This window comes from Pipistrellus hanaki, assembly GCF_964339955.1.
Source record: "Pipistrellus hanaki genome assembly, chromosome: 1".
Taxonomy (NCBI): domain Eukaryota; kingdom Metazoa; phylum Chordata; class Mammalia; order Chiroptera; family Vespertilionidae; genus Pipistrellus; species Pipistrellus hanaki.
The window spans coordinates 186,684,633-186,704,518 of record NC_140503.1 but is presented as its reverse complement, the minus strand read 5'-3'; the positions used below and the strand labels follow the sequence as shown (position 1 = coordinate 186,704,518).

Sequence of the window (19,886 nt, the reverse complement as noted above, 5' to 3'; positions counted from 1 at the left end):
TACCCCTTGAGAGAATTCATTTCAGAAATAGAACCAGCCGAAACCGGTTTGGCTCAGTGGTAGAGCATCGGTCTGCAGACTGAAAGGTCCCAGGTTCGATTCCAGTCAAGGGCATGTACATTGGTTGCGGGCACATCCCCAGTAGGGACTGTGCAGGAAGCAGCTGGTCGGTGTTTCTCTCTCATCAACGTTTCTAGCTCTCTATCCCTTTCCCTTCCTCTCTGTAAAAAAAAAAAAAAAAAAATCAATTGGAAAAAAAAAGTAGTAGAACCATAGGGCTGAATGAGCCCCCTGGAGGAAAACAGCAAAGACGACGTCGCTGAGCCTTCTATGTTATGGAGTAAAGAGATCTCGTGGTCTGGCAATGGCAGGGGCTATGGAGCATCTGTGAGCTGGAGAAGAGAAAGAAAAGTTGTTTCACCGGCCTTGATTTTTAGCTTACTGGGCCAAAAGGGCAGCGTGCAGGGGAGGTGTAGCCAAAACAAGAACTACATTTCCCATTATGCCCCGGGGCACCGCTCTGGGCTTCCCCCTCTTCAGCACCGCCTCTTCCTCCAGGAAGTGAAAGGAGCACTTCCGATCCCGGCCATAACCCCGCGCCGGCGGCGTTAGGTCAGCCCGGTGGGGCCTTGCTCCGAAGCTCCGCCTTCGCTCAGGTCTTTCTAGAAACCCAGCTTTGCTCTCGGCGGTGCCGGACAGGTATCTCCCGGCCGCTGCGGTGTCCCCGGGCAGTCGGCCGCACTGGTGCTGGGGAGAACTTGTCTCCGGAGGGGGTTGGAGTTCTCGCGGGGGGCTCCCGGCGTGTGGCACCGGCGGAAAAGCCGGTTACGGGGACCGGGGACCGGGGCTCCGCGCTGACATTTGCTGCTTTGCCTGTTTGCAGCGTCCCGGACGCCCGTGTTTGTGCCCTCCATGGCGGATACGACCCCGAACGGCCCCCAAGGGGCGGGCGCGGTGGTAAGTGAGCCGGCCAGGTGGTCTGACTTGATGTGCGAGAGTTAGGGAGGAGCGGGAAGTGCTGCCGGCAGGGTCCGGGGCGCCCCGAAGCTTTGGCTGTCAGGACTGGGGTTAGTGATTGGGGTAGGGTGGAGGGTGGGGCCGAGTGAGATCGTGAGCGAAGATGCAAGGCACCTACACGTCTCTTTTCCAGGCCCGACATCAGGCTTGCTGTCGGGCCATCCCGGAGCAGGTGGCCCACACCTGTATGCCGGGGAAGTTGGGCCTTCTTGCCTCTCCCACTCCCCGGTCTCTATCCTAGGTCCCAAGGTTGAAGGTGCCACGTGAGATCGTGCCAGGACTCGCCTCATTCTGCACATGCGTGCTGGCAGAGACTGTTTCTGCTCAGTTTATGCCATTATCTATATACTCTTTTTTCTTTATTTTGCAGACCTTTTTCAGGGTTAATTGCATACATCATGATGGCTAACCCATAAATAGTTTAGTATTCTACATGACTACAATGCAATCATCACTGCAGTGTCTGCAGTTACATTTTGGAAATTTAACATGGATTCATGTGATAACCCAATATTCAGTCCATATCCAGACCCGTTGTTCTGCAGAATACTCTTCACATTGGTTGTCTGATAAGTGGTACTCTGTCCTTTTCAGAACATTATACATATCAGGACGCATTTTATCTCGATTTATCCCACCATCTGAGATAGTACTAAGTTTTATTATCTGGTTAGGGTGGTATCCACCAGATTTTCCATTGTAAAGATTTTTTTAAATTTTTTTGCCTTTGTAATTAAAAAGTAGTCTATGAGCCCTGGCCTGGGTGGCTCGGTTGATTGGGCATCATCTATGGCACATGTGTCAAACACAAGGCCCGCGGGCCAAATCCAGCCCGCCAGGCCTTGCAATGTGGCCCGCACCGCGCTGTCATCACTGCACTCCGCTGTCAGTTTATGACATTGTCAGTTTATGACTGTTCAGTAAACCATTCGGCCCGCGATTTAGGCTGGATTTTAGATTTTGGCCCCTTCTCTGATTGAGTTCGACACCCCTAATCTATGGGTTCATCGTCAATTTCCAGTCTGGGCACTTATCCGAGTTATGGGCTCCATCCCTGGTAGGGGTCATACAAGGTAGTCAATTGATGTTACACTCTCACATCAGTGTTTCTTTCCCTCTCCTGTCCTCTTCCTCTAAAAATCAATGAAAAAAATATATATTTTTTAAAAGTCTATGACATAGTAGTTTGACACTGTGAATAGTTTTTCACCTTAATAGTTTTTCACTCAAAGATCCATTGACATTTTTTGCCTGAATTATTTATATCATGATTGGGCAGTTCATTTTTTTTTTTTTTTTAATACATTTTAGTGATTTTTTACAGAGAGGAAGAGAGAGAGATCCCTCTTTCAATGAGAGAAAAACATTGATGAGAGAAAAATATCGATCAGCTGCCTCTTGCACACCCCACACTGGGGATGTGCCCACAACCAAGGTATATGCCCTTGACCGGAATTGAACCTGGGACCTTTCAGTCTGCAGGCTGATGCTCTATCCACTGAGCCAAACCAGTTTCGGCAGGCAGTTCACTCTTAAAATTTAGACCAATATACACGTTTTAAAATCTTTTTTGTTGTGTAATAAAGTTACACACACATAAAAATGTACAAAATGAAATGCATAGCTCAATGATATATCACAAAGTGAACATCCTAAACACAAATAAGTTTTACGAAAATGTCCTAAAATTAGAACATTTGTAGAATCTGTATAGAAACAGCATAGTGATCTAGATTCATGCTTTCACTTGGCTACTGATGATCATTTAAATTTAAAGGTGTCAACAATATATCGATAGTTGGATAGAATAAACTAGAGGCATATTTCCAAAGTTATCAGCATACTGTTAAAAAGACATGCAATAAAACACACTTGAATTTAAAAATGTACTTGCATTTTTTTCCAAAAGTTTTTTACTATATCTTCTTGCAAAAAAAAAAAAAAAAGATAATTATATTAGACTAGAGGCCTGATTCATGAATTTGTGCACCAGTGGGGTCCCTCAGCCTGGCCTGTGGGATCCGGCTGAAACCAGTTCTCTGACATCACCTGATGAGTCCCAGATTGTAAGAGAGCAAAGGCCAGGCTGAGGGACCCCACTGGTGCTCAGTCAGGGATAGGGAGAGACCCAGGAGGTTGGCTAGCCAGGGAGGGACAGCAGGAGGCCTCCAGGGTGTGTTGAGCCAGTCTCACTCAGCTCAGATCCGCAGAACCTCAGCAGCAAGCTAACCTACCAGTCTGAGGTCTGCCCCCTGGTGGTCAGTGCACCTCATAGTGAGCAATTGAGCATCTTTAGCATATTATTAGCATATTACGCTTTGATTGGTTGAATCAGTGGTCGGTAAACTGCGATAGGGGCTTAATCACAAGGAACAACAGCAGCCTGTAATTATTAGAATGGAGAGTCTAGGTCAGAGGTTGGCAAACTCATTAGTCAACAGAGCAGCAAACCACAGCTCGAAAGCCGCATGTGGCTCGCAAGCCGCAGTTTGCCGACCACTGGGTTGAATGAACGACTGGACACAGCATATTAGGCTCTTATTGTATAGGGTTGCTTAGACTAGTGTTTCAGACTCCAGGTTAAGATGCATTTGTGAGTTTTGAAATCAGTTTAGTGGGAACACTTAAGTCTTTTTTTATTTTATGTTTTTATTGATTTCAAAGAGTAAGGAAGGGGAAATGGAAACATTGATAGAGAATCATTGATCGGCTGCCTCCTGCACACCCCCAAGCTAAATGGGGATTTAGCTTGCAATCAGGCATGTACCCTGACTGGGAATCGAACCATGACCTCCCTGTTCATAGGTTGACATGCAACCACTGAGCCACACCAATTGGGCAACACTTAATTTTTAAAACATTAACTAGAAAGCAAAATGCCAAAATCTATCGCACATAGTATGGGTAAGTATTGTTTTTTGAAACTTTTGTTTATATATTCACACATTTGTGTTGGATCTTGATGTAAAAATTATGTAGGTCCTATCAAAAATTTGAAAGCCACTTTAGAATTTGAATATAAGTTGGTTTTTTTAAACTTTTTTAAAAAATATATATTTTATTGATTTTGTACAGAGAGGAAGGGAGAGAGATAGAGAGTTAGAAACATCGATGAGAGAGTCATCGATCAGCTGCCTCTTGCACACCCCCTACTGGGGATATGCCCGCAACCAAGGTACATGCCCTTGACCGGAATCGAACCCAGGACCTTTCTGTCCCCAAGCCGACGCTCTATCCATTGAGCCAAACCGGTTTCGGCATAAGTTGGTTTTTTTAATGTAAAAAGATATTTTAAGTTATTGGTGATGTACACATCTATTGGCAAAAACCAGTAAAGGAACAGAGAATGAGAAGAAAATGGTCTACAGAAGTTTAATCTAGGGCCACTGAAACCAGGGTAAGAGTTGTCGGGGAGCTTCCTGGGGATGAGCAAGTTTTAAAATGGAAGAGGCAGATGCTATTTAACGCCAGGCAGCCATGTTCTGAGCACCTAGACTCTAGGTCCTAGAGTATGTCATGCCCTTGTGTGTAACATGGGCAAATCACCCTCCGTCTGAGTTCAGTAGTGAGTTACTGGTAGCATGGTTTTACATTTCTACTTTGTAAGGTTTACTTAATCCAAACTGGCTTTGTATACTACCTTTTTATTCAGATCTGAGACCTACCTATTTCAGTTTGAGATTTTTGTAAGAATAGGCATTCTGGTTCTCTTAAGAGCAGTTCTTATTTAACAGTCTTAAAAATAGATGAAGTCAGTTTTACAAGTATAGAAGGAATACAGACAACTGTAATTAAATCTCTGAACAAATTTCTCTTTCCTGATTAGTCTTTTTAAAATCAATTTGAGAGAGAGGAAGAGGGAGAGAGAAACATTGATGGGAGAGCGAGAAATCAATTGGCTGCCTACTATGTACCCCCCCTATTGAAGATTGAGCCCACAACCAGGGCACGTGCCCTGACCACAGGGAATCGAACCAAACACCTATTTGCATGGATCAATGCTCAGCCACTGAGCCACACTGATGGGGCTCCTGATTAGACTCTTTATTTTTTTTTTTATATATATCTACTGGTATTTTCCTATTTAAGTACTTCCTGTGCTTTCCATATCAAAACAGTAGGGTGTTCAGACTTGTTAGGTGAAGTGATTGCTTTTTAAGAGTTTTTACCTAATGATCTTAAAAAAAAAAATGTATTACAGAAATGTTCAAACATTTTGGATAGGAATAAAACTACATAATTTTCATCTTTAAAAACATTTTGCAGCCTTAGCTTACTACAGTATCTTTTTTTTTTTAATTCAGCAATTCATGATGACCAATAAACTGGACACAGCAATGTGGCTTTCTCGCCTGTTCACAGTGTACTGTTCTGCTTTGTTTGTTCTGCCTCTTCTTGGGTATGTATTATATCTATTTCTGCCTTTGTTATTCAGTTGTTTAGTCAGGTTTTATGGATTATCTTTTGAGTGCAAGATTTGCTAAACTGCAAGGGATTCAGGGACAAATAAAAGACAAGTCTCTAAGGCACTAATAACCTAATGTTACTAACAGGAAGAATATATTATGTGCTATGTGGAAACTGACATCACATTGAAATCTGAGAGAAAATAGATGTGTGGAAATGAGTTTATATTTTTTTGCATTTTTTACTTAACAGGAAAAATGGCTGCTTTGTAAAATTCAATTGGATATATATATGAAATGATGCTTCTAATGATTCTATTAAATTCTAAAAAGATATTTTTATTGATTTCAGAGAGGGAGAGAGAGATAGAAACATCAATGATGAGAGAGAATCATCAATCTGCTGCCTCCTGCACACACCCCTTGGGGATTGAGTCTGAAACCCGGGCACGTGCCCTGATGGGGACTTGAACCGTAACCTCTTGGTTCATAGGTCTATACTGAACCACCAAGCCACACCAGTGTAATTTTCTTCTGCTTATAATTAAGTAATAGATTTAGGTGTTGTGCAATTATGATGCAATTCACAAAGGAGGAAGAGGCATGGTAGTTGTTTATGTCTCCTGATAACCTCTCCTCTGGTAATTTGCAGGTTGCATGAAGCAGCAAGCTTTTATCAACGCGCTTTGCTGGCAAATGCTCTTACCAGTGCTCTGAGGCTGCACCAAAGATTACCGCACTTCCAGTTAAGCAGAGCATTCCTGGCCCAAGCTTTGCTAGAGGACAGCTGCCACTACCTGCTGTATTCACTCATCTTTGTCAATTCCTACCCTGTTACAAGTATCCTTTGTACCTTTTGACAGTGAAATTGTCTATTGCTATGGCCAGAGTAGAAAATAAAGTCACGGGATAATCAATCTCTAGAGCTAATGAAAATGAAAGAACTCATTTGTAATTTGTATGTTTACACATTTCAAAAGTGTTGTGGGATGATAATAAGTATTCTAAAAAATGGGAAAGGGATAAAGGGGTGTACTGTTTAGTCTGGAAAGAACTTGGTTAACCCATAGGTTTCTTTACTATAAGACCTTTGAAATGCTAATGTACTTTGTGAGACTAAAAGTTACTAGTGTTTCCTAAACTTAATTGTTTTAATTGTTATTTTCCTCCTGTGGATCATCTCTCAGGAAAGTGACTTGTGCTTTGAGAAGTGAGAAGTGCTGCTCTTAAAGAGTTTTTGAATAATTTATACAACTATACATAATGGAGGCACAATAAAATAAATCTTTTAAGGCTAAATACCACCTTTTTAGGTAATAAGTCTTAAAGGGAATAGGAGGAAAGTGAAATTATTTGAGCATCTATTTTGCCTATATATGAATTTGACATATTTAATCCTTGCAAGACTGAAAAAAATTGTCATTGAATTCATTTTAGCAGATGTCATTTCAGATGTGAATATTTGGATATAATATTGTACATAGCCTATTTTGCAAAGTACTTGATAAATTTAAAATGTTTCCTTAATTTTTCCTTCAGTGAGTATTTTCCCAGTCTTGTTATTCTCTTTGCTTCATGCTGCCACATACACAAAAAAGGTTCTTGATGTAAGTAAAACTATTCAGGTTTGCTTTTTGTTTGTTTGTTCGTTTGTTTTGTTTTCTTTTTTACTCCTGACAAGAATTTGAGCTAGTTGTCATGAATTTGTGCCGGGAACCAATTCCAGCATGTAATAATTACAAGAGTTTTACCAAAAGGTTGGTGAAACTTGGGCAGGTCAACAAGGGTGAGCCACATATAGAGTTTACCTGTTGGAAATGGCTAAACGGCACTTCCCCCAAACCTGAATAGGATAATTGTTAACTGCCAGACAGCTCAGGGCATTTTATTGCCTCCTGTTGGCCAAACACCTGAACAGCTGTAGGCTATTCCCCAAACAGACAATGCTTCTGTACCCTACCCTTTGAAGTGTATGTGTCTACCTTGCCTTAGGACAAATTGTGTTTAATAAATACCATGGGTTCCTTAGACTAGAGTCTTTAGCTCCTTCAGCTGAAGTTCCTCTGACCCCCAATGCCTTTCAAAATTATCTTTCCTCTCAGGACTCTTTAATCATCTACATGCAGCCCCTTTCTCCAGATTGCTGAACCCTTCGGAAGGCTGGGACAAGAACCCCGGCATTATGGTGCCTGAACAGGGATCACCCTTTCTGATTTTTTAAAATTAAACAATGTGAACACTAAGACATTTTGGCTTTTGTCACAAAAAGCTCCTCTAATCCTTACAAACTTGTCCTAAATTATTTAATGATTTGAAAGTTTTAAGTTTGGAATATTTTATTTACATTTCATAATACAGTATATTTTGTAGATAAAATAGTGCATTTAAAATTATCCCTCAGTTCCCAGAGGAATTTCTGAAGTTGAAATAGATCTCTTCATTTTTTAAAGAAACTGAATCTTTTAGGTTTGATAAGTTATGAGAGAGCTGTTCTGTCAGTATTAAATTCTAACGTATCAGTCCAGTAGAGTGTACTGAATTTCTTTTATTCTAATGTTCTGATGTGCTACTTTACTAAAATTTCTTATCCTTGGGTTGGTACATTAAACCTAACATAAGTGTGCTAGGCAGATTGACTCATATGCACTGAAGTTTGAATTAAAATATCAAAATTTGCCTTGTGTTGGCCTTTTTCTTTATCCCTATTGTTCTTTGGTCACAGCAATAATTGGACTTGGTGATTTCTATCTTTAGTTAGCTAAGGAGTCAGATAATTTAAATGTATTACTGGATAGTCAGGTTTTGTTATGGTTGCAGAGAAATAACTGCCATTTTTTCTAATCTTAAGAAATAAAGGACTTGTATTAAAGTTGTTTTTATTTTTAAATTTTCAAGTACATAAAAAATATAATAAAGCAAGTAAATACACTAACTTTTGTCCTTAAGTAGTTTCTTATTTTATGTCATCATTTCCAAATATTTGTCTTTTGCTTGTTTGGCCTGTTGAATATGCTATTTATCTAAAGAAAGAAAATAGAGTGATCAGAAATGCTTTGTTTTTTCTAATGTTTGTTTTCTGTTTTAGGCAAAGGGTTCAAATAGTATACCTCTGCTGAGATCCCTCTTGGACAAATTAAGCGCCAATCAACAGAATATTCTGAAATTCATTGCTTGTAATGAAATACTCTTGATGCCTGCTACAGTTTTTATGCTTTTTAGGTAAGAATGAAAATACATTTGTTTTAGGAGGTTGATGACTAAGTGACTATAATAAATATATTAACTTGAATTTTATCCTGCTTCAGTCTGTTAAATAGATCCTGATATGTAGAGCTAGAAGGATCTTAGCAATTACCTTTTCACTTCATAGTGGAGAACCTGAGACAAAGTAAACCTGGGAACATATCTTATTTATCATTCTTTGTCACATCATTTAACATTTGGAAAGTTAATTTCAGAGTAACTACATTTGAAAGAATCTTGGGAAGTCTAGTACATTCTATTATTAAGATGAGTTTTCTTTATGCTAGAGAAAAATCTGGAATTGTTATCTATTTTTCTAATTAATTATGGTCTAGAATTAATTTTTGCTTACACCACCTCAATAGTGTGTATCTTAATTGCAGAAGTGAGGCAAGGGAGAGAGGGAGAGAGAGAGAGAGAAATAATACATGACTAAATAAAGTCCTCCTTTTAAATTTTAAGAAAAATAGAGTATTGATTACTCCATCGATATTCTTGCGTTTAAGTTTTAAAACTACATTTCTGTCAGGATTATTGCTTTTTCAATTTTTACTTTCACAAGTATTGGGACACTCCGTTTGACTATGAATCCTAGTAGCAATTCTGCCCTCTCCTTCCCAAGTATATGGAGTTTGATATTGTACATGTATGTTGTCTTTAAAAAAACTTACGCAGGGGGGTACAAAATGTATATTATTATATTGTGGATGAAGGGTTTTGTTTGTTTAGTTTTTATATTACATCAAAAGTATCAGAATGCATCAGTTGTCTGCATTTTGCCTTCTTCACTCATACAGTGTATTTTTGTGACCTATTTATGTTGACATACAGAGTTCTTATTTGTGGCTATGTAGTGTTCCATCATGTTAGCATGGAACATTTTATTATGCATTCCCTTATTTATAGACATTTGTTTCCAACTATTTACTTTTCCAAATAAATAAGCAGACAAATAAAAACAAACAAATGTTTTTCTTTGTCTGCTTATACTTTTCTCTCATTGTTATCTCTAACATAGATACCTGAATTGATTTTGCTGAGTCTAAGCTGGGTGCATTTTATATTTACTAGACCATGGTTTATGAAGTATTTTAATGTTCATTGCCTATGGTTTTTATGTACCTGACAGTTATTCCTTTCTTTAACACTCTCTTTTCAAGGTAGTAAGAGTTTTATTAATTTCTTTCATAAAGGCATCTGTTCCATTCTTTTAATTTATGTTTTCCCCTGAAAAACAAAAAACAGATTCACCACATATTGCTTAAGTTGTTGGGTCCTAAATAGATGATTTAACCTAAATAAAGTTCTGGAACGATATAATGGATTTAGATATGATAGGTATTACTGTGTATATATATATATATATATATAAAAAAGCCTAAGCAGCCATCTGACCATTTGCCTGGTATCCATGACACACAATGACCACCAGGGGGCAGACACTCCAACCAGTAGAGAAGGGAGCCTGAATCCTTTTGGAATTAGCCATGGGTTAGGTTGCTGCTGAGGCACTGTTGGCCCCAAATCTGCTTCATCCACACCCTGGATTGTGAGAGGGTGCAGGCCAGGCTGAGGGACTCACCGGTGCATAAATCCATGCACTGGGCCGCTAGTTTGATTAATAAAGACACATCCTCCAATTAAATTGCCTTTAAGTTTTAAGAGTATGTATATGAATTAATGATGTATACTTACTACCTCTGTATTTGTTTCTTTTAGCGGTCAAGGAAGTTTGCTCCAGCCTTTTATATACTATAGATTTCTTACTCTCCGATATTCTTCTCGAAGAAATCCATATTGTCGGTAAGCTGGGGATTAGTTCAAATCTATTTATTTGTTAAGAGTATTGTGAAATACAGTATTTGTACATTTAAGTTATTTTGCGCATATATATATATATATATATATATATATATATATATTTTTTTTTTTAATTGATTTCAGAGAGGGAAAGATAGAAACATCAATGATGAGAGAGAATCATTGTTTCACTGCCTCTTGCACATCCCCTACTGGGGACTAAGCCCAAAACCTGGGCATGTACCCCGACCAGGAATTGACCATGTTATCCTGATTCATTATAGGTCAAAGCTCAACCACTGAGTCATGCCAGCCAGGCTAAGTTAGTTCAATTTTATGATAGAATTTAGAAGCAAACAATGTTTTTGTACATTTAGGCTTTAGAACTGTCTAGGGTTGGTGAGAAGGTGGTTATATTTCCTTTTTAAAAAAATATATACTTTTATTGATTTCAGAGAGGAAGGGAGAGTGAAAGACAGAAACATCAAACATCAGTGAGAGAGCATCATTGATTGGCTGCCTCCTGCGCACCCCACAGGGGCCCGACCCCACAACCCAGCATGTGCCCTGACTGGTAATCCAGCTATGATCTCCTGGTTCATAGGTTTGATGTTCAATCACTGAGCCACACTGGCCGGGTGGTGGTTGTATTTCTTTTCGAAAACTGAGATTGGCCCTAGCTGGTGGAGCTCAGTTATTGGGCATTGTCCCACGCACCAAAAGGTTTCTGGTTCCATTCTAGGTCAGGGCAAGGCCTGTGTTGTGGGCTCCATCTTTGTTAGGGGGCATGCTGGAGGCAGCCGATTGGTGTTTCGCTCACACATGGATATTTCCAAATTTCCTTCATGTCTTTGTGCAAGGACATATTACACCTCCATACCCCCCCCCCTTTTTTTTTAAAATCTTTATTAATTTCAGAGAGGAAGGGAGAGGGAAAAAGGGATAGAAACATCAATGATGTGAAAGAATCATTGATTGGCTGCCTCCTGCACATCCTCCAATGGGGATCAAGCCCGCAACCCAGGCACGTGTCCTTGACCGGAATTGAACCCAGGATCCCTCAGTCCGCAGCTGAAGCTCTATTCACTGAGCCAAACCAGCTAGGCGCGCATCCCCCCCACCCCCCCTTTTTTTTTTTAAATCCTCACCTGAGGATATGTTTTCATTGATTTGTTTGTTTGTTTTTTGAGAGAGAGAAGAGAAACATCAATCAGTTGTCTCCCATATGTACCATGACCAGGATTGAACCCACAACCTTTTGGTGTATGGGACAATGCTCTTAAGTAGCTGAGCCACCTGGCCAGAGCTCCTTTTAAAAAATATATATATATATTTTATTAACTTTTTACATAGAGGAAGGGAGAGGGCTAGAGAGTTAGAAACATCAATAAGAGAGAAACATCGATCAGCTGCCTCGTGCACGCATCCTACTGGGGATGTGCCCCCCTGCAACCAAGGTACATGCCCTTGACCAGAATGGAACCTGGGACCTTTCAGTCCGAAGGCCGATGCTCTATCCACTGAGACAAACTGGTTAGGCCAGGGCTCCTTTTTTATTTGTTTGTTTAAGCAGTACATTATTGCTTTTTCCTAACTATAAAAATAACATGGAAGATACAGAAAAGTAGAGCAGGAGTTGTCTTTATACAGAATGAGTCAGCACATAAGGTGAAAATGATTACCTTTGATTATTAATTACAAGATCCATGATACTGTGTCTGCTAGCCTGTACTATATATGTGTGATGTGTACCGTGTGTAATAAAGAGTACTTTGTAGGCAAGGAGCACAACTAAGGTAAAGTCAAGTCTTCAACCAGCTTTCGGCACAAACATGCAAGATAACTGGAACATGGGAGTCGGGGCAGAGAGTGGCAGGAAATGAAGAAAATTGATTGAGACCAGATTCTGGAGGGCATTAGATGTTAAGGAGTTGGGCTTTAGTCTGAAGGAAGACAGTGCCAGTTTGGTCAGTGTAATGATCCAGCTGTGATGTAATACCCATTGAGCATCTCCTTCACTACTTCACAACTCCACTAAGCCTATTCCTATTTTTCAGATGAAAGCTCTAGGAAACAGTATGTTTCTTTAAGGAAATGGTAGGTGGGATTGCCCGTGTTATATAATTTTCACTTTCTTGTTCTTTTTTTTAGAACTAGTTGGATTTGCCTAAGTTAAATGTGAAAATGATATGATTCCACTGTAAAGATAGAAAACATCCCTAGTGTCAGCCCTCAGAGGTAGCCATTTATTAAATGCTTTTGTTAAATGAACTTTTCTCCCCCGAAGGACAGGTGTTGATTTGAGAATTTTATTTTGTGATTTCCAGGAAAAACTGTTGGCAATGCATTCTAGTTATTTCTTTTACTTCTTCACATTCTTAATGGTTGTGGGAAATTCCATCATCAGCATTTGCCTTGCATTGTGTTGCTTTTTCCCTGTGTTTCTGAACAAAATCTATTTATTTTGCAGGACTTTGTTTAATGAATTGAGGATTATTGTTGAACATCTAATAATGAAACCCGCTTGCCCTCTGTTTGTGAGAAGACTTTGTCTCCAGAGCATCGCCTTTATAAGCAGATTGGCACCAACAGTTGCGTAGTTTAATGTCCAGCTAAGTTATATATGATATAAATAAGCATTATTAGCAACTGGTACTTCTGCCAGGGGTTGTGAATTCCAGGTGTGAAACTGACCTCAATCCAACTTACATAATTTACATAAATGTATCTTAACGGAAAAATATTTCCCTGGCATGTTAAATCAAGCCTTTATAAAACAAAAAGTTTCCAAGAAAATTCTGTGTTGTGTTGTTAATGGTTAAGGAAGTTTGTATTTTGTAATAAATGTATCTCTTTTTTTTAGATGCTACTGTGCCTTTATCATGTACATTTATTTCTCTTGTAAAAATAGTTCTAAAATTTATTTCAATCTAATTGGTGATCTGAATTTATTTATATCTGGCATTAGTTCTTTATGGTAAATTTACATATGTGAATTCAGTATATTTTGAGACAGTATTCTTTTGCCATTATGAATTTTGGTTGATGATTTTAACTGAAGCATTTCCCACTGTATTTGGTTTCAAATTGTTATTAAATTGATTTTGTGCTGCTTTGCTAAGACAGATTTATTTTGGATGTGCCATTATAAGAGGAGTTCTGTATGTGTCTTACACTATGACCTTCTAAAATTTTATTTCCATAATTCTGTGGATTTGAATATTTTTTAAAAGGCTCAACTATAAGCTTACTAGCCAATTAAATAAATATTTGGAATTACTCAACCATTTTACACCAGAGAGCAGTAGTCCTACAACTTTCCATTCTTACCCATTGAGTAATATTTCTCAGACAGGAAATCCTTCTTTTACAGTATGGACACATTATTAGTATAGTTTTAGAATTGCCTAGATCAGATTCTTGACTACCAACTTTCTCTGTTTCTTAGGCTTGAATTTTCATGGACAGTTGCAGCAGTGCAGGTACCTTTTGAAAAGAATATAACTGAAGATCATATGACTGATACTTAGTGTCTGTTCTGAAATGATAATGAAGACTATCCTATAGATTATATACCCAGCAAATCTTATTGAAAGGTTAAATGGAAAGGTTTATAGGTAAGGCGATTGATTGGGAATGCTGCCTGAGGAGGCATTTTGGGAGAATAGTGTACATTTCAGTTTCATGCTGGATAAATAAAATTGGGGGAATTGGATGTATTATGCAACTGTGATTTGAGTTGTGTAATATGTTAAATCCTACTTGTTGAACTTCTATCAACTCTATAAAATTTATTTTGATCTTTGTTGTTACATGATTGGAAATGTCTAAAATGTTGCAAAAATTTTAGTACAGAATAATGTAATGGTTTTTATAACCAGTTTTCTTCTGTCTGCATGTAATATGGATTCTTCAAATACATTCATTGGTAACTTATTAGTAACATCAGGTTTTTTGTTCAACTTTCAGATCTATAGGAATGTGATATCTACTTGATAGCTCAACCATAACCAGCTCTTTTTGTAATATTTTTCTACTAAGTTTGAGAAGCAGCCTCATAATATACAGTTGATTTTGTGTGTGTACGTGTTTGTGGCTCATTATCACTATATATATATATAATCTGATGATTTCAAGAACTAAATTTTCTAGAGCAATAAAGTGACTATAATGTTAAGTGAACAATATATTATTGATTTCTAATGGGTTTTTAAAAATTATGTCTTGAATTAAATCAAGAAATTTTGGCAGTGAATGCATATTTATTTTTAAGTTTATGTTTTTTATGTTTTGTTTTTTGCAATTTTTTAAATCTTGAGATAATTTTAGATTTATAGAAGAGTTGCAAAAATAATAGAGTTCCTATATATCCTTTACTTACCCTTATGTTAACATCTTATTTAACTATACAACATTTATCAAAATTGTGACATTAACCCTGGATAATATTGTTAACTAAACAATAGAACCTATTCAGGTTTCACCAGTTTTTACATTTATTAATATTCTTTTTGCTCTGTTTTTACCATGATTATTATGGTTTACTTTTATTGCCCTTTAAGTGTGTCTCTGCTTTGAGTTTTATTTTTATTGTTGAGGGTACTACAGATGCTCCCCATTTTGTCCTCTGTTGCCCCCAACTTTTTTTTTGAAAATTATTGTTGGTCAAAAAGATTTTCTAAGGAAAAGAATTGATGTTGATTTTAACAAAAAGAATGTGAACATTTAGACCTTAAAGGCTTTCTATCAAAAATGGGATTGTATATTTGACATGCTCATGTTTGACTTAAAGCAAGGCTTGATTTATAAATAAAACATTTCTATACTCATGCCAAAGTAAATTTTACAATTTGAACATTACCAGATTTTCAGTTTGCATGAATTTTTAGTCAAATTCTATGGTATAAAAATGTACAACCAGCTAATAATGGCATCTGAAATTATAGTGCAATGTATACCTATTGAATAAAAATTAAGGAAACACAAGAGCAGTATATAGAATGAATACAGTAGGAAAAATAGCAGCATAGCTGAACTTATTTCTACTAACAGGATTTTAAAAAGTTGATTTAACATCCAAAATATTGAATTCTTTAAGAAGTACGTAGTACACTCTTAAGGTGTACTTTTAGATATCATACTCTCTCAGACAGGTGGAAGCATCTTACAAAACCTGCTTTATTTAGCAGCAAGTCTACATTCCTTTTCTCTACTTGATTCCTCATAAATTTCAACTCTATTTAACATCATTCCAAAGAGAAATTTCTTAAATAACAAATTGTATATAAAGTTACTTGGAATAAAGTTACCAAGGTAGATGCTCCTGGAAGTAAGCAAGAATAAAAGCTAGCTTTTTAAAAATTTAGATATTTAAGAACCTCCCTTACAGGGAAAATCAAGATATGCTAATATTAGACCAGAAGTTATTACAGATTCATGAGGTCTTGTATAACTAAGAATTATAAAGCTGTCAGAATACTTCCTTTCCTCCTAAAAGTCAGGATCACAAATTCAGATTAGGTTTGTAAGTTTAGGACATAAATGTTATTCATCTGGAAAAATAAAATGAGTATATATGTAATAAGACAAGTAAAACTGATTTCGTTTTTTAAAGTTTGTTATCAGACTGAATTATATTAATTTTGAGAGGTTATGGGACTTTTTATTAATATAGTTATTCTAAAGAAACCGGTTTGTCTCAGTGGATAGAGCATCAGCCTGGGGACTGAAAGGTCCCAGGTTCTATTTCGGTCAAGAGCATGTACCTTGGTTGTGGGCACATCTCCAGTAGAGGATGTGCAAGAGACAGCTCATTGGTGATTCTCTCTCATCAATGTTTCTAACTCTATCCCTCTCCCTTCCTCTCTGTAAAAAAATCAATAAAATATATTTTAAAAATAAATTTAAAAAATAAATAAAGCCTTTTCCCTGCCCAAATCCCCTTAAGATCTGCTAGCATAAATGCTATTATCCAGATTTACATTAACTTCTCTACCTATTTTGTCCAAAACCTCAAGGGAGAAAATAATTATAGACAGGTAATTACAGATCAGTAGGTATCACTTTCAAGTAGCGTCCCAGTTTCACATGCCCTGTTGGAAAGTTAAAAGCCACTAAAAGGGCTGAGACAGCCATAAAACTAAGAATCTTAATTCCACGACCTTTTAAAATACATAATTACTCAATATTCAACCTGTATTTAGCAAGCATTTATTCTGAATACATTTTTAGAATATTGAAATGTTCAAAAGCTGAAAGAAGTATCCTGTTAATACCTGCTTTCTAGGTGAACAGTAAAATAGACTATAATTATGAGAGTTATTATTCAGATCATGGTCTTTTTTTTCTTTTTTATTGTAAGTTTCTACATCACCTAAACACATCAATTATAAAATTGTTTTTTCCTCCTTCATTTTCAGGTATGTAGAATAAATAAAATTTCATGGTCATTTTGTAAGTACACAAGGTATAGGCAGTTCAATCTCTTAAAATTTAAGCTTTCATAGAAATACAAATGCATATTGAAATTTTTGAATATTGTATTAGGAATGATACCTAGCCCTAGATGATTTGGCTCTGGGTAGAGCGTGGACCTTCGGACTGAAGGGTCCCGGGTTTGATTCCAGTCAAGAACACATGCGTGGGTTTTAGACTTGATCCCCAGTGGGGAGCATGCAGAAGGCAGCAAATCAATATTCTCTCTCATCATTGATGTTTTTATCTCTCCCTCTTCCTTCCTCTGTGAAATCAATAAAAATATATTTTAAAAAAATTTTTAAAGAAAAGGAATATTACCTAGACTTGTAAATTCTGTTTGAGTTTCAGAGACAATTAGTTTTTAACACCTCATTGGAATTTCTCTAGGATTAAGAGAATTCTACAGAGGCTTAATGATAGTGTAGCTCAACAGATAATATATAAAAATATGTTTATATATCCAGGGGTTATTTTCAGAGATTGTTTTAATGAGCATTCCTCTTATAATATTCCAGCTGGGAAGTTATTATGGGATCTGAAATTAAGGATAAGAAAAGAGCTGCTAAAATTTTGGGAGGTGACTTGGGAGTGAACGCAATACAATATATAGATGATATGTTATAGAATTGTACACCTGAAACCTATATAATTTTATTAACCAGTGTCACTAGAATAAACTCAACTTTGGGCGGGGAGGTTTCCTGATAGTAGTATTTATTCTAGGACATGTTTACCTCCCAAGGTGACATTCAAGTGGGTTCTTAAGAGAAACACATTCCTGTGTGAGGGATTAACTCAAAGTAGTCTTTCTCTATTTGTGTAGTGCAAATAGGAAAAGTGACCTGCATTGACTTGTAGATGATGTGAGAAGAGAGTAAAGTACAGTATTTTTTAAAATCTGAAGTAGATTATTTTTCTTAGAAAGTGATGGTAAAAAATTACTGATGGATATCTTTGCTGGAATCTAAAAATTAGCTCCTATTTCAGGAAAAAGGGGCCCTAAAATCATTTCACTTTTTCCTTCCTAGCCTCCTGAAGCTGCTTTTTTGATGTGTTCAGTATTTTTTAAACATTTTTTTCTTGTTTCATGACAGTTTAGCTCCAAACTTGGACTGTGTTTTTATAACTTTAAAATAAAACAATTGCTTTTGACATGAATGTTTGCAAACATACATGAGTTAAGACCAAATGGGCAAAGTCTCGGGCAGGTAACATTTGTGATGTGTTATATTGGAAGAAATGTTAAAGGGTCGCAAAGATTATAGAGAAAAAAAAAAAAACCTGCTTGATTTATAAATGCATTACTTCTGGTGCTCTATATAATGGGATATATTGAACTAAAAATTTGTATAAATGATATGTCAGCATTTCTTAGTAACTTCTCAAATCCATTTTTAATATCTAATATTGTACAGGTTGGGGAGTTATACTTTTCAGGCCAATACTATTCAGACTATATAAATTTATAAAATAAATTGAAAAATTCATCATTCCCTGGTATTCAAGACCAAAGCACATAAATGCTAATGTAGGGCTCAGAGGGGAAATATATTTCTCCTGAATATTTGAGAAAATGTGAAGTCCCTTCAGGAAAATCTAATAAACATAATAATCATAGCCTGCTGACACTGAGGAAAAAGGACCTCATTTGCTCTTTCTTTTATTCAGCGATTTACTGGTCCCTACTGATTTCCAAATTGGATCACGTAGTAAATTATCTGTGCTGGTACCTGGGAAAGGAAGCCCTGGGATCCACCTTTGTTTTGTGTTCTGCTTAAATCAGCAAGAATGATACATTTGGCGGGGTGGAACTGAAAGTGTGCAGGGCTTTCTCTGGTGATTGAGCAAAATAATGTCTCCACGTGTAATTTATTGTGCCCCTTTCTCACTGTATGTTCTTTGTATATCTAATATTTATTTCAGTACAAATTAAATTGTTGTTCCTTCATCTGTATTGTTATATCTAAGATTTTATTGATGTAAAAATCAAATTGTATAATAAAAACCTCTCTGGATTTAAGCAGGTTTGAAAATGTTATGTTGCAGAAAACATTTACAGTTAGAATTCAGCTTTCCATTGTACTTCATTGCCTTATTGTTAGGATAAGGTGAATTTGAACACTTCTGTTGTCCTCAGTTCATCACAAGTAATAGAAATGATATAATTTTGTGGTCTAATATGAAACTGGAAAAAAAATTACAGTGGATCTGTCAGTGGCTTGCCTGCTTCCTTCTGTACTTTTGTTAGTGAAATTTACAGCCTACTGTAAAAGTTTTTTATAACCATAAAATGATTGACAATATATAATACATCCAAAGTCATAAGTCAATACAGGATGACACGAATATATTTTCCTTCTAGGTGTTTATAGTTGGCAGATACATATTTTCTGTGTAAGTTTTTAACATGTACTAAGCAAAACACACTACAAGCAAGCTAAATCTTTGTCCATTTAGAGATCATAATGTAAGAGGCATTATGGAAATCTGTTGTGTAAAGACCATTCTGATAGTTGAGTAAATACTAAATTAGTACATGAATTATCCACATAAGGGGAAAAGATTATTAGGAAAATGGATTTCCTAAAGATTTAATGGTGAAGAGTCTTCCCTAAGAGTCTTACATATTGTTAATTCATATGTTCTTCCCTTTATTGTGTGGTAACACATGGAGCTGTTTTATAACATAATTCTGTGCTTTGAGAAGGAAAGGGCCATCTCATTCCTCAAGGCTGGCTGATAAGAAAGACTTCGCAAAGAAGTGGCCCACTGCGATCCTTGGGACTAAGCATCAGTCTAAGCAGGTGATTTGTCAACAAAGTGCTTTGTAAAATTTATTATGGTGAGTTATGAACTTACGTAAAAATAGAATGTGTAATGAACCTCCCTTCTATTGCCCAGCCTTCACCAGTCCTGCAGCCCTGCCTTATCCTCACTTTCCCT

At 37.0% G+C, this 19,886-nt stretch overlaps 1 protein-coding gene across 2 annotated transcripts; it reads left to right on the top strand.

Moving 5' to 3' along the window:
* Window positions 1-563: 563 nt before the first annotated feature.
* Window positions 564-18,963, top strand: TMEM33 (transmembrane protein 33). 2 transcript variants are annotated; one of them, XM_084901292.1, is made up of 9 exons: window positions 564-699; window positions 884-957; window positions 5,322-5,416; window positions 6,076-6,263; window positions 6,963-7,030; window positions 8,509-8,642; window positions 10,386-10,469; window positions 12,937-13,057; window positions 13,915-18,963. In XM_084901292.1, exons 2-9 carry the CDS (start codon window positions 913-915, stop codon window positions 13,918-13,920), a joined length of 741 nt encoding a protein of 246 aa, XP_084757418.1. In that variant the 5' UTR covers window positions 564-699; window positions 884-912; the 3' UTR covers window positions 13,921-18,963. The 2 variants fall into 2 exon arrangements, with proteins under 2 accessions (XP_084757418.1, XP_084757417.1); XM_084901291.1 differs by having other exon boundaries at window positions 570-699; window positions 12,937-18,963.
* Window positions 18,964-19,886: the final 923 nt, after the last annotated feature.

Bases quoted from the DNA above. Each gene is read 5' to 3' on its own strand.
- TMEM33 (XM_084901291.1), top strand. From the start codon at position 913: ATGGCGGATACGACCCCGAACGGCCCCCAAGGGGCGGGCGCGGTG. The intron at 6,264-6,962 runs GTATCCTTTGTA...TTTTTCCTTCAG, and splicing joins CAATTCCTACCCTGTTACAA to TGAGTATTTTCCCAGTCTTG. The intron at 8,643-10,385 runs GTAAGAATGAAA...TGTTTCTTTTAG, and splicing joins ACAGTTTTTATGCTTTTTAG to CGGTCAAGGAAGTTTGCTCC.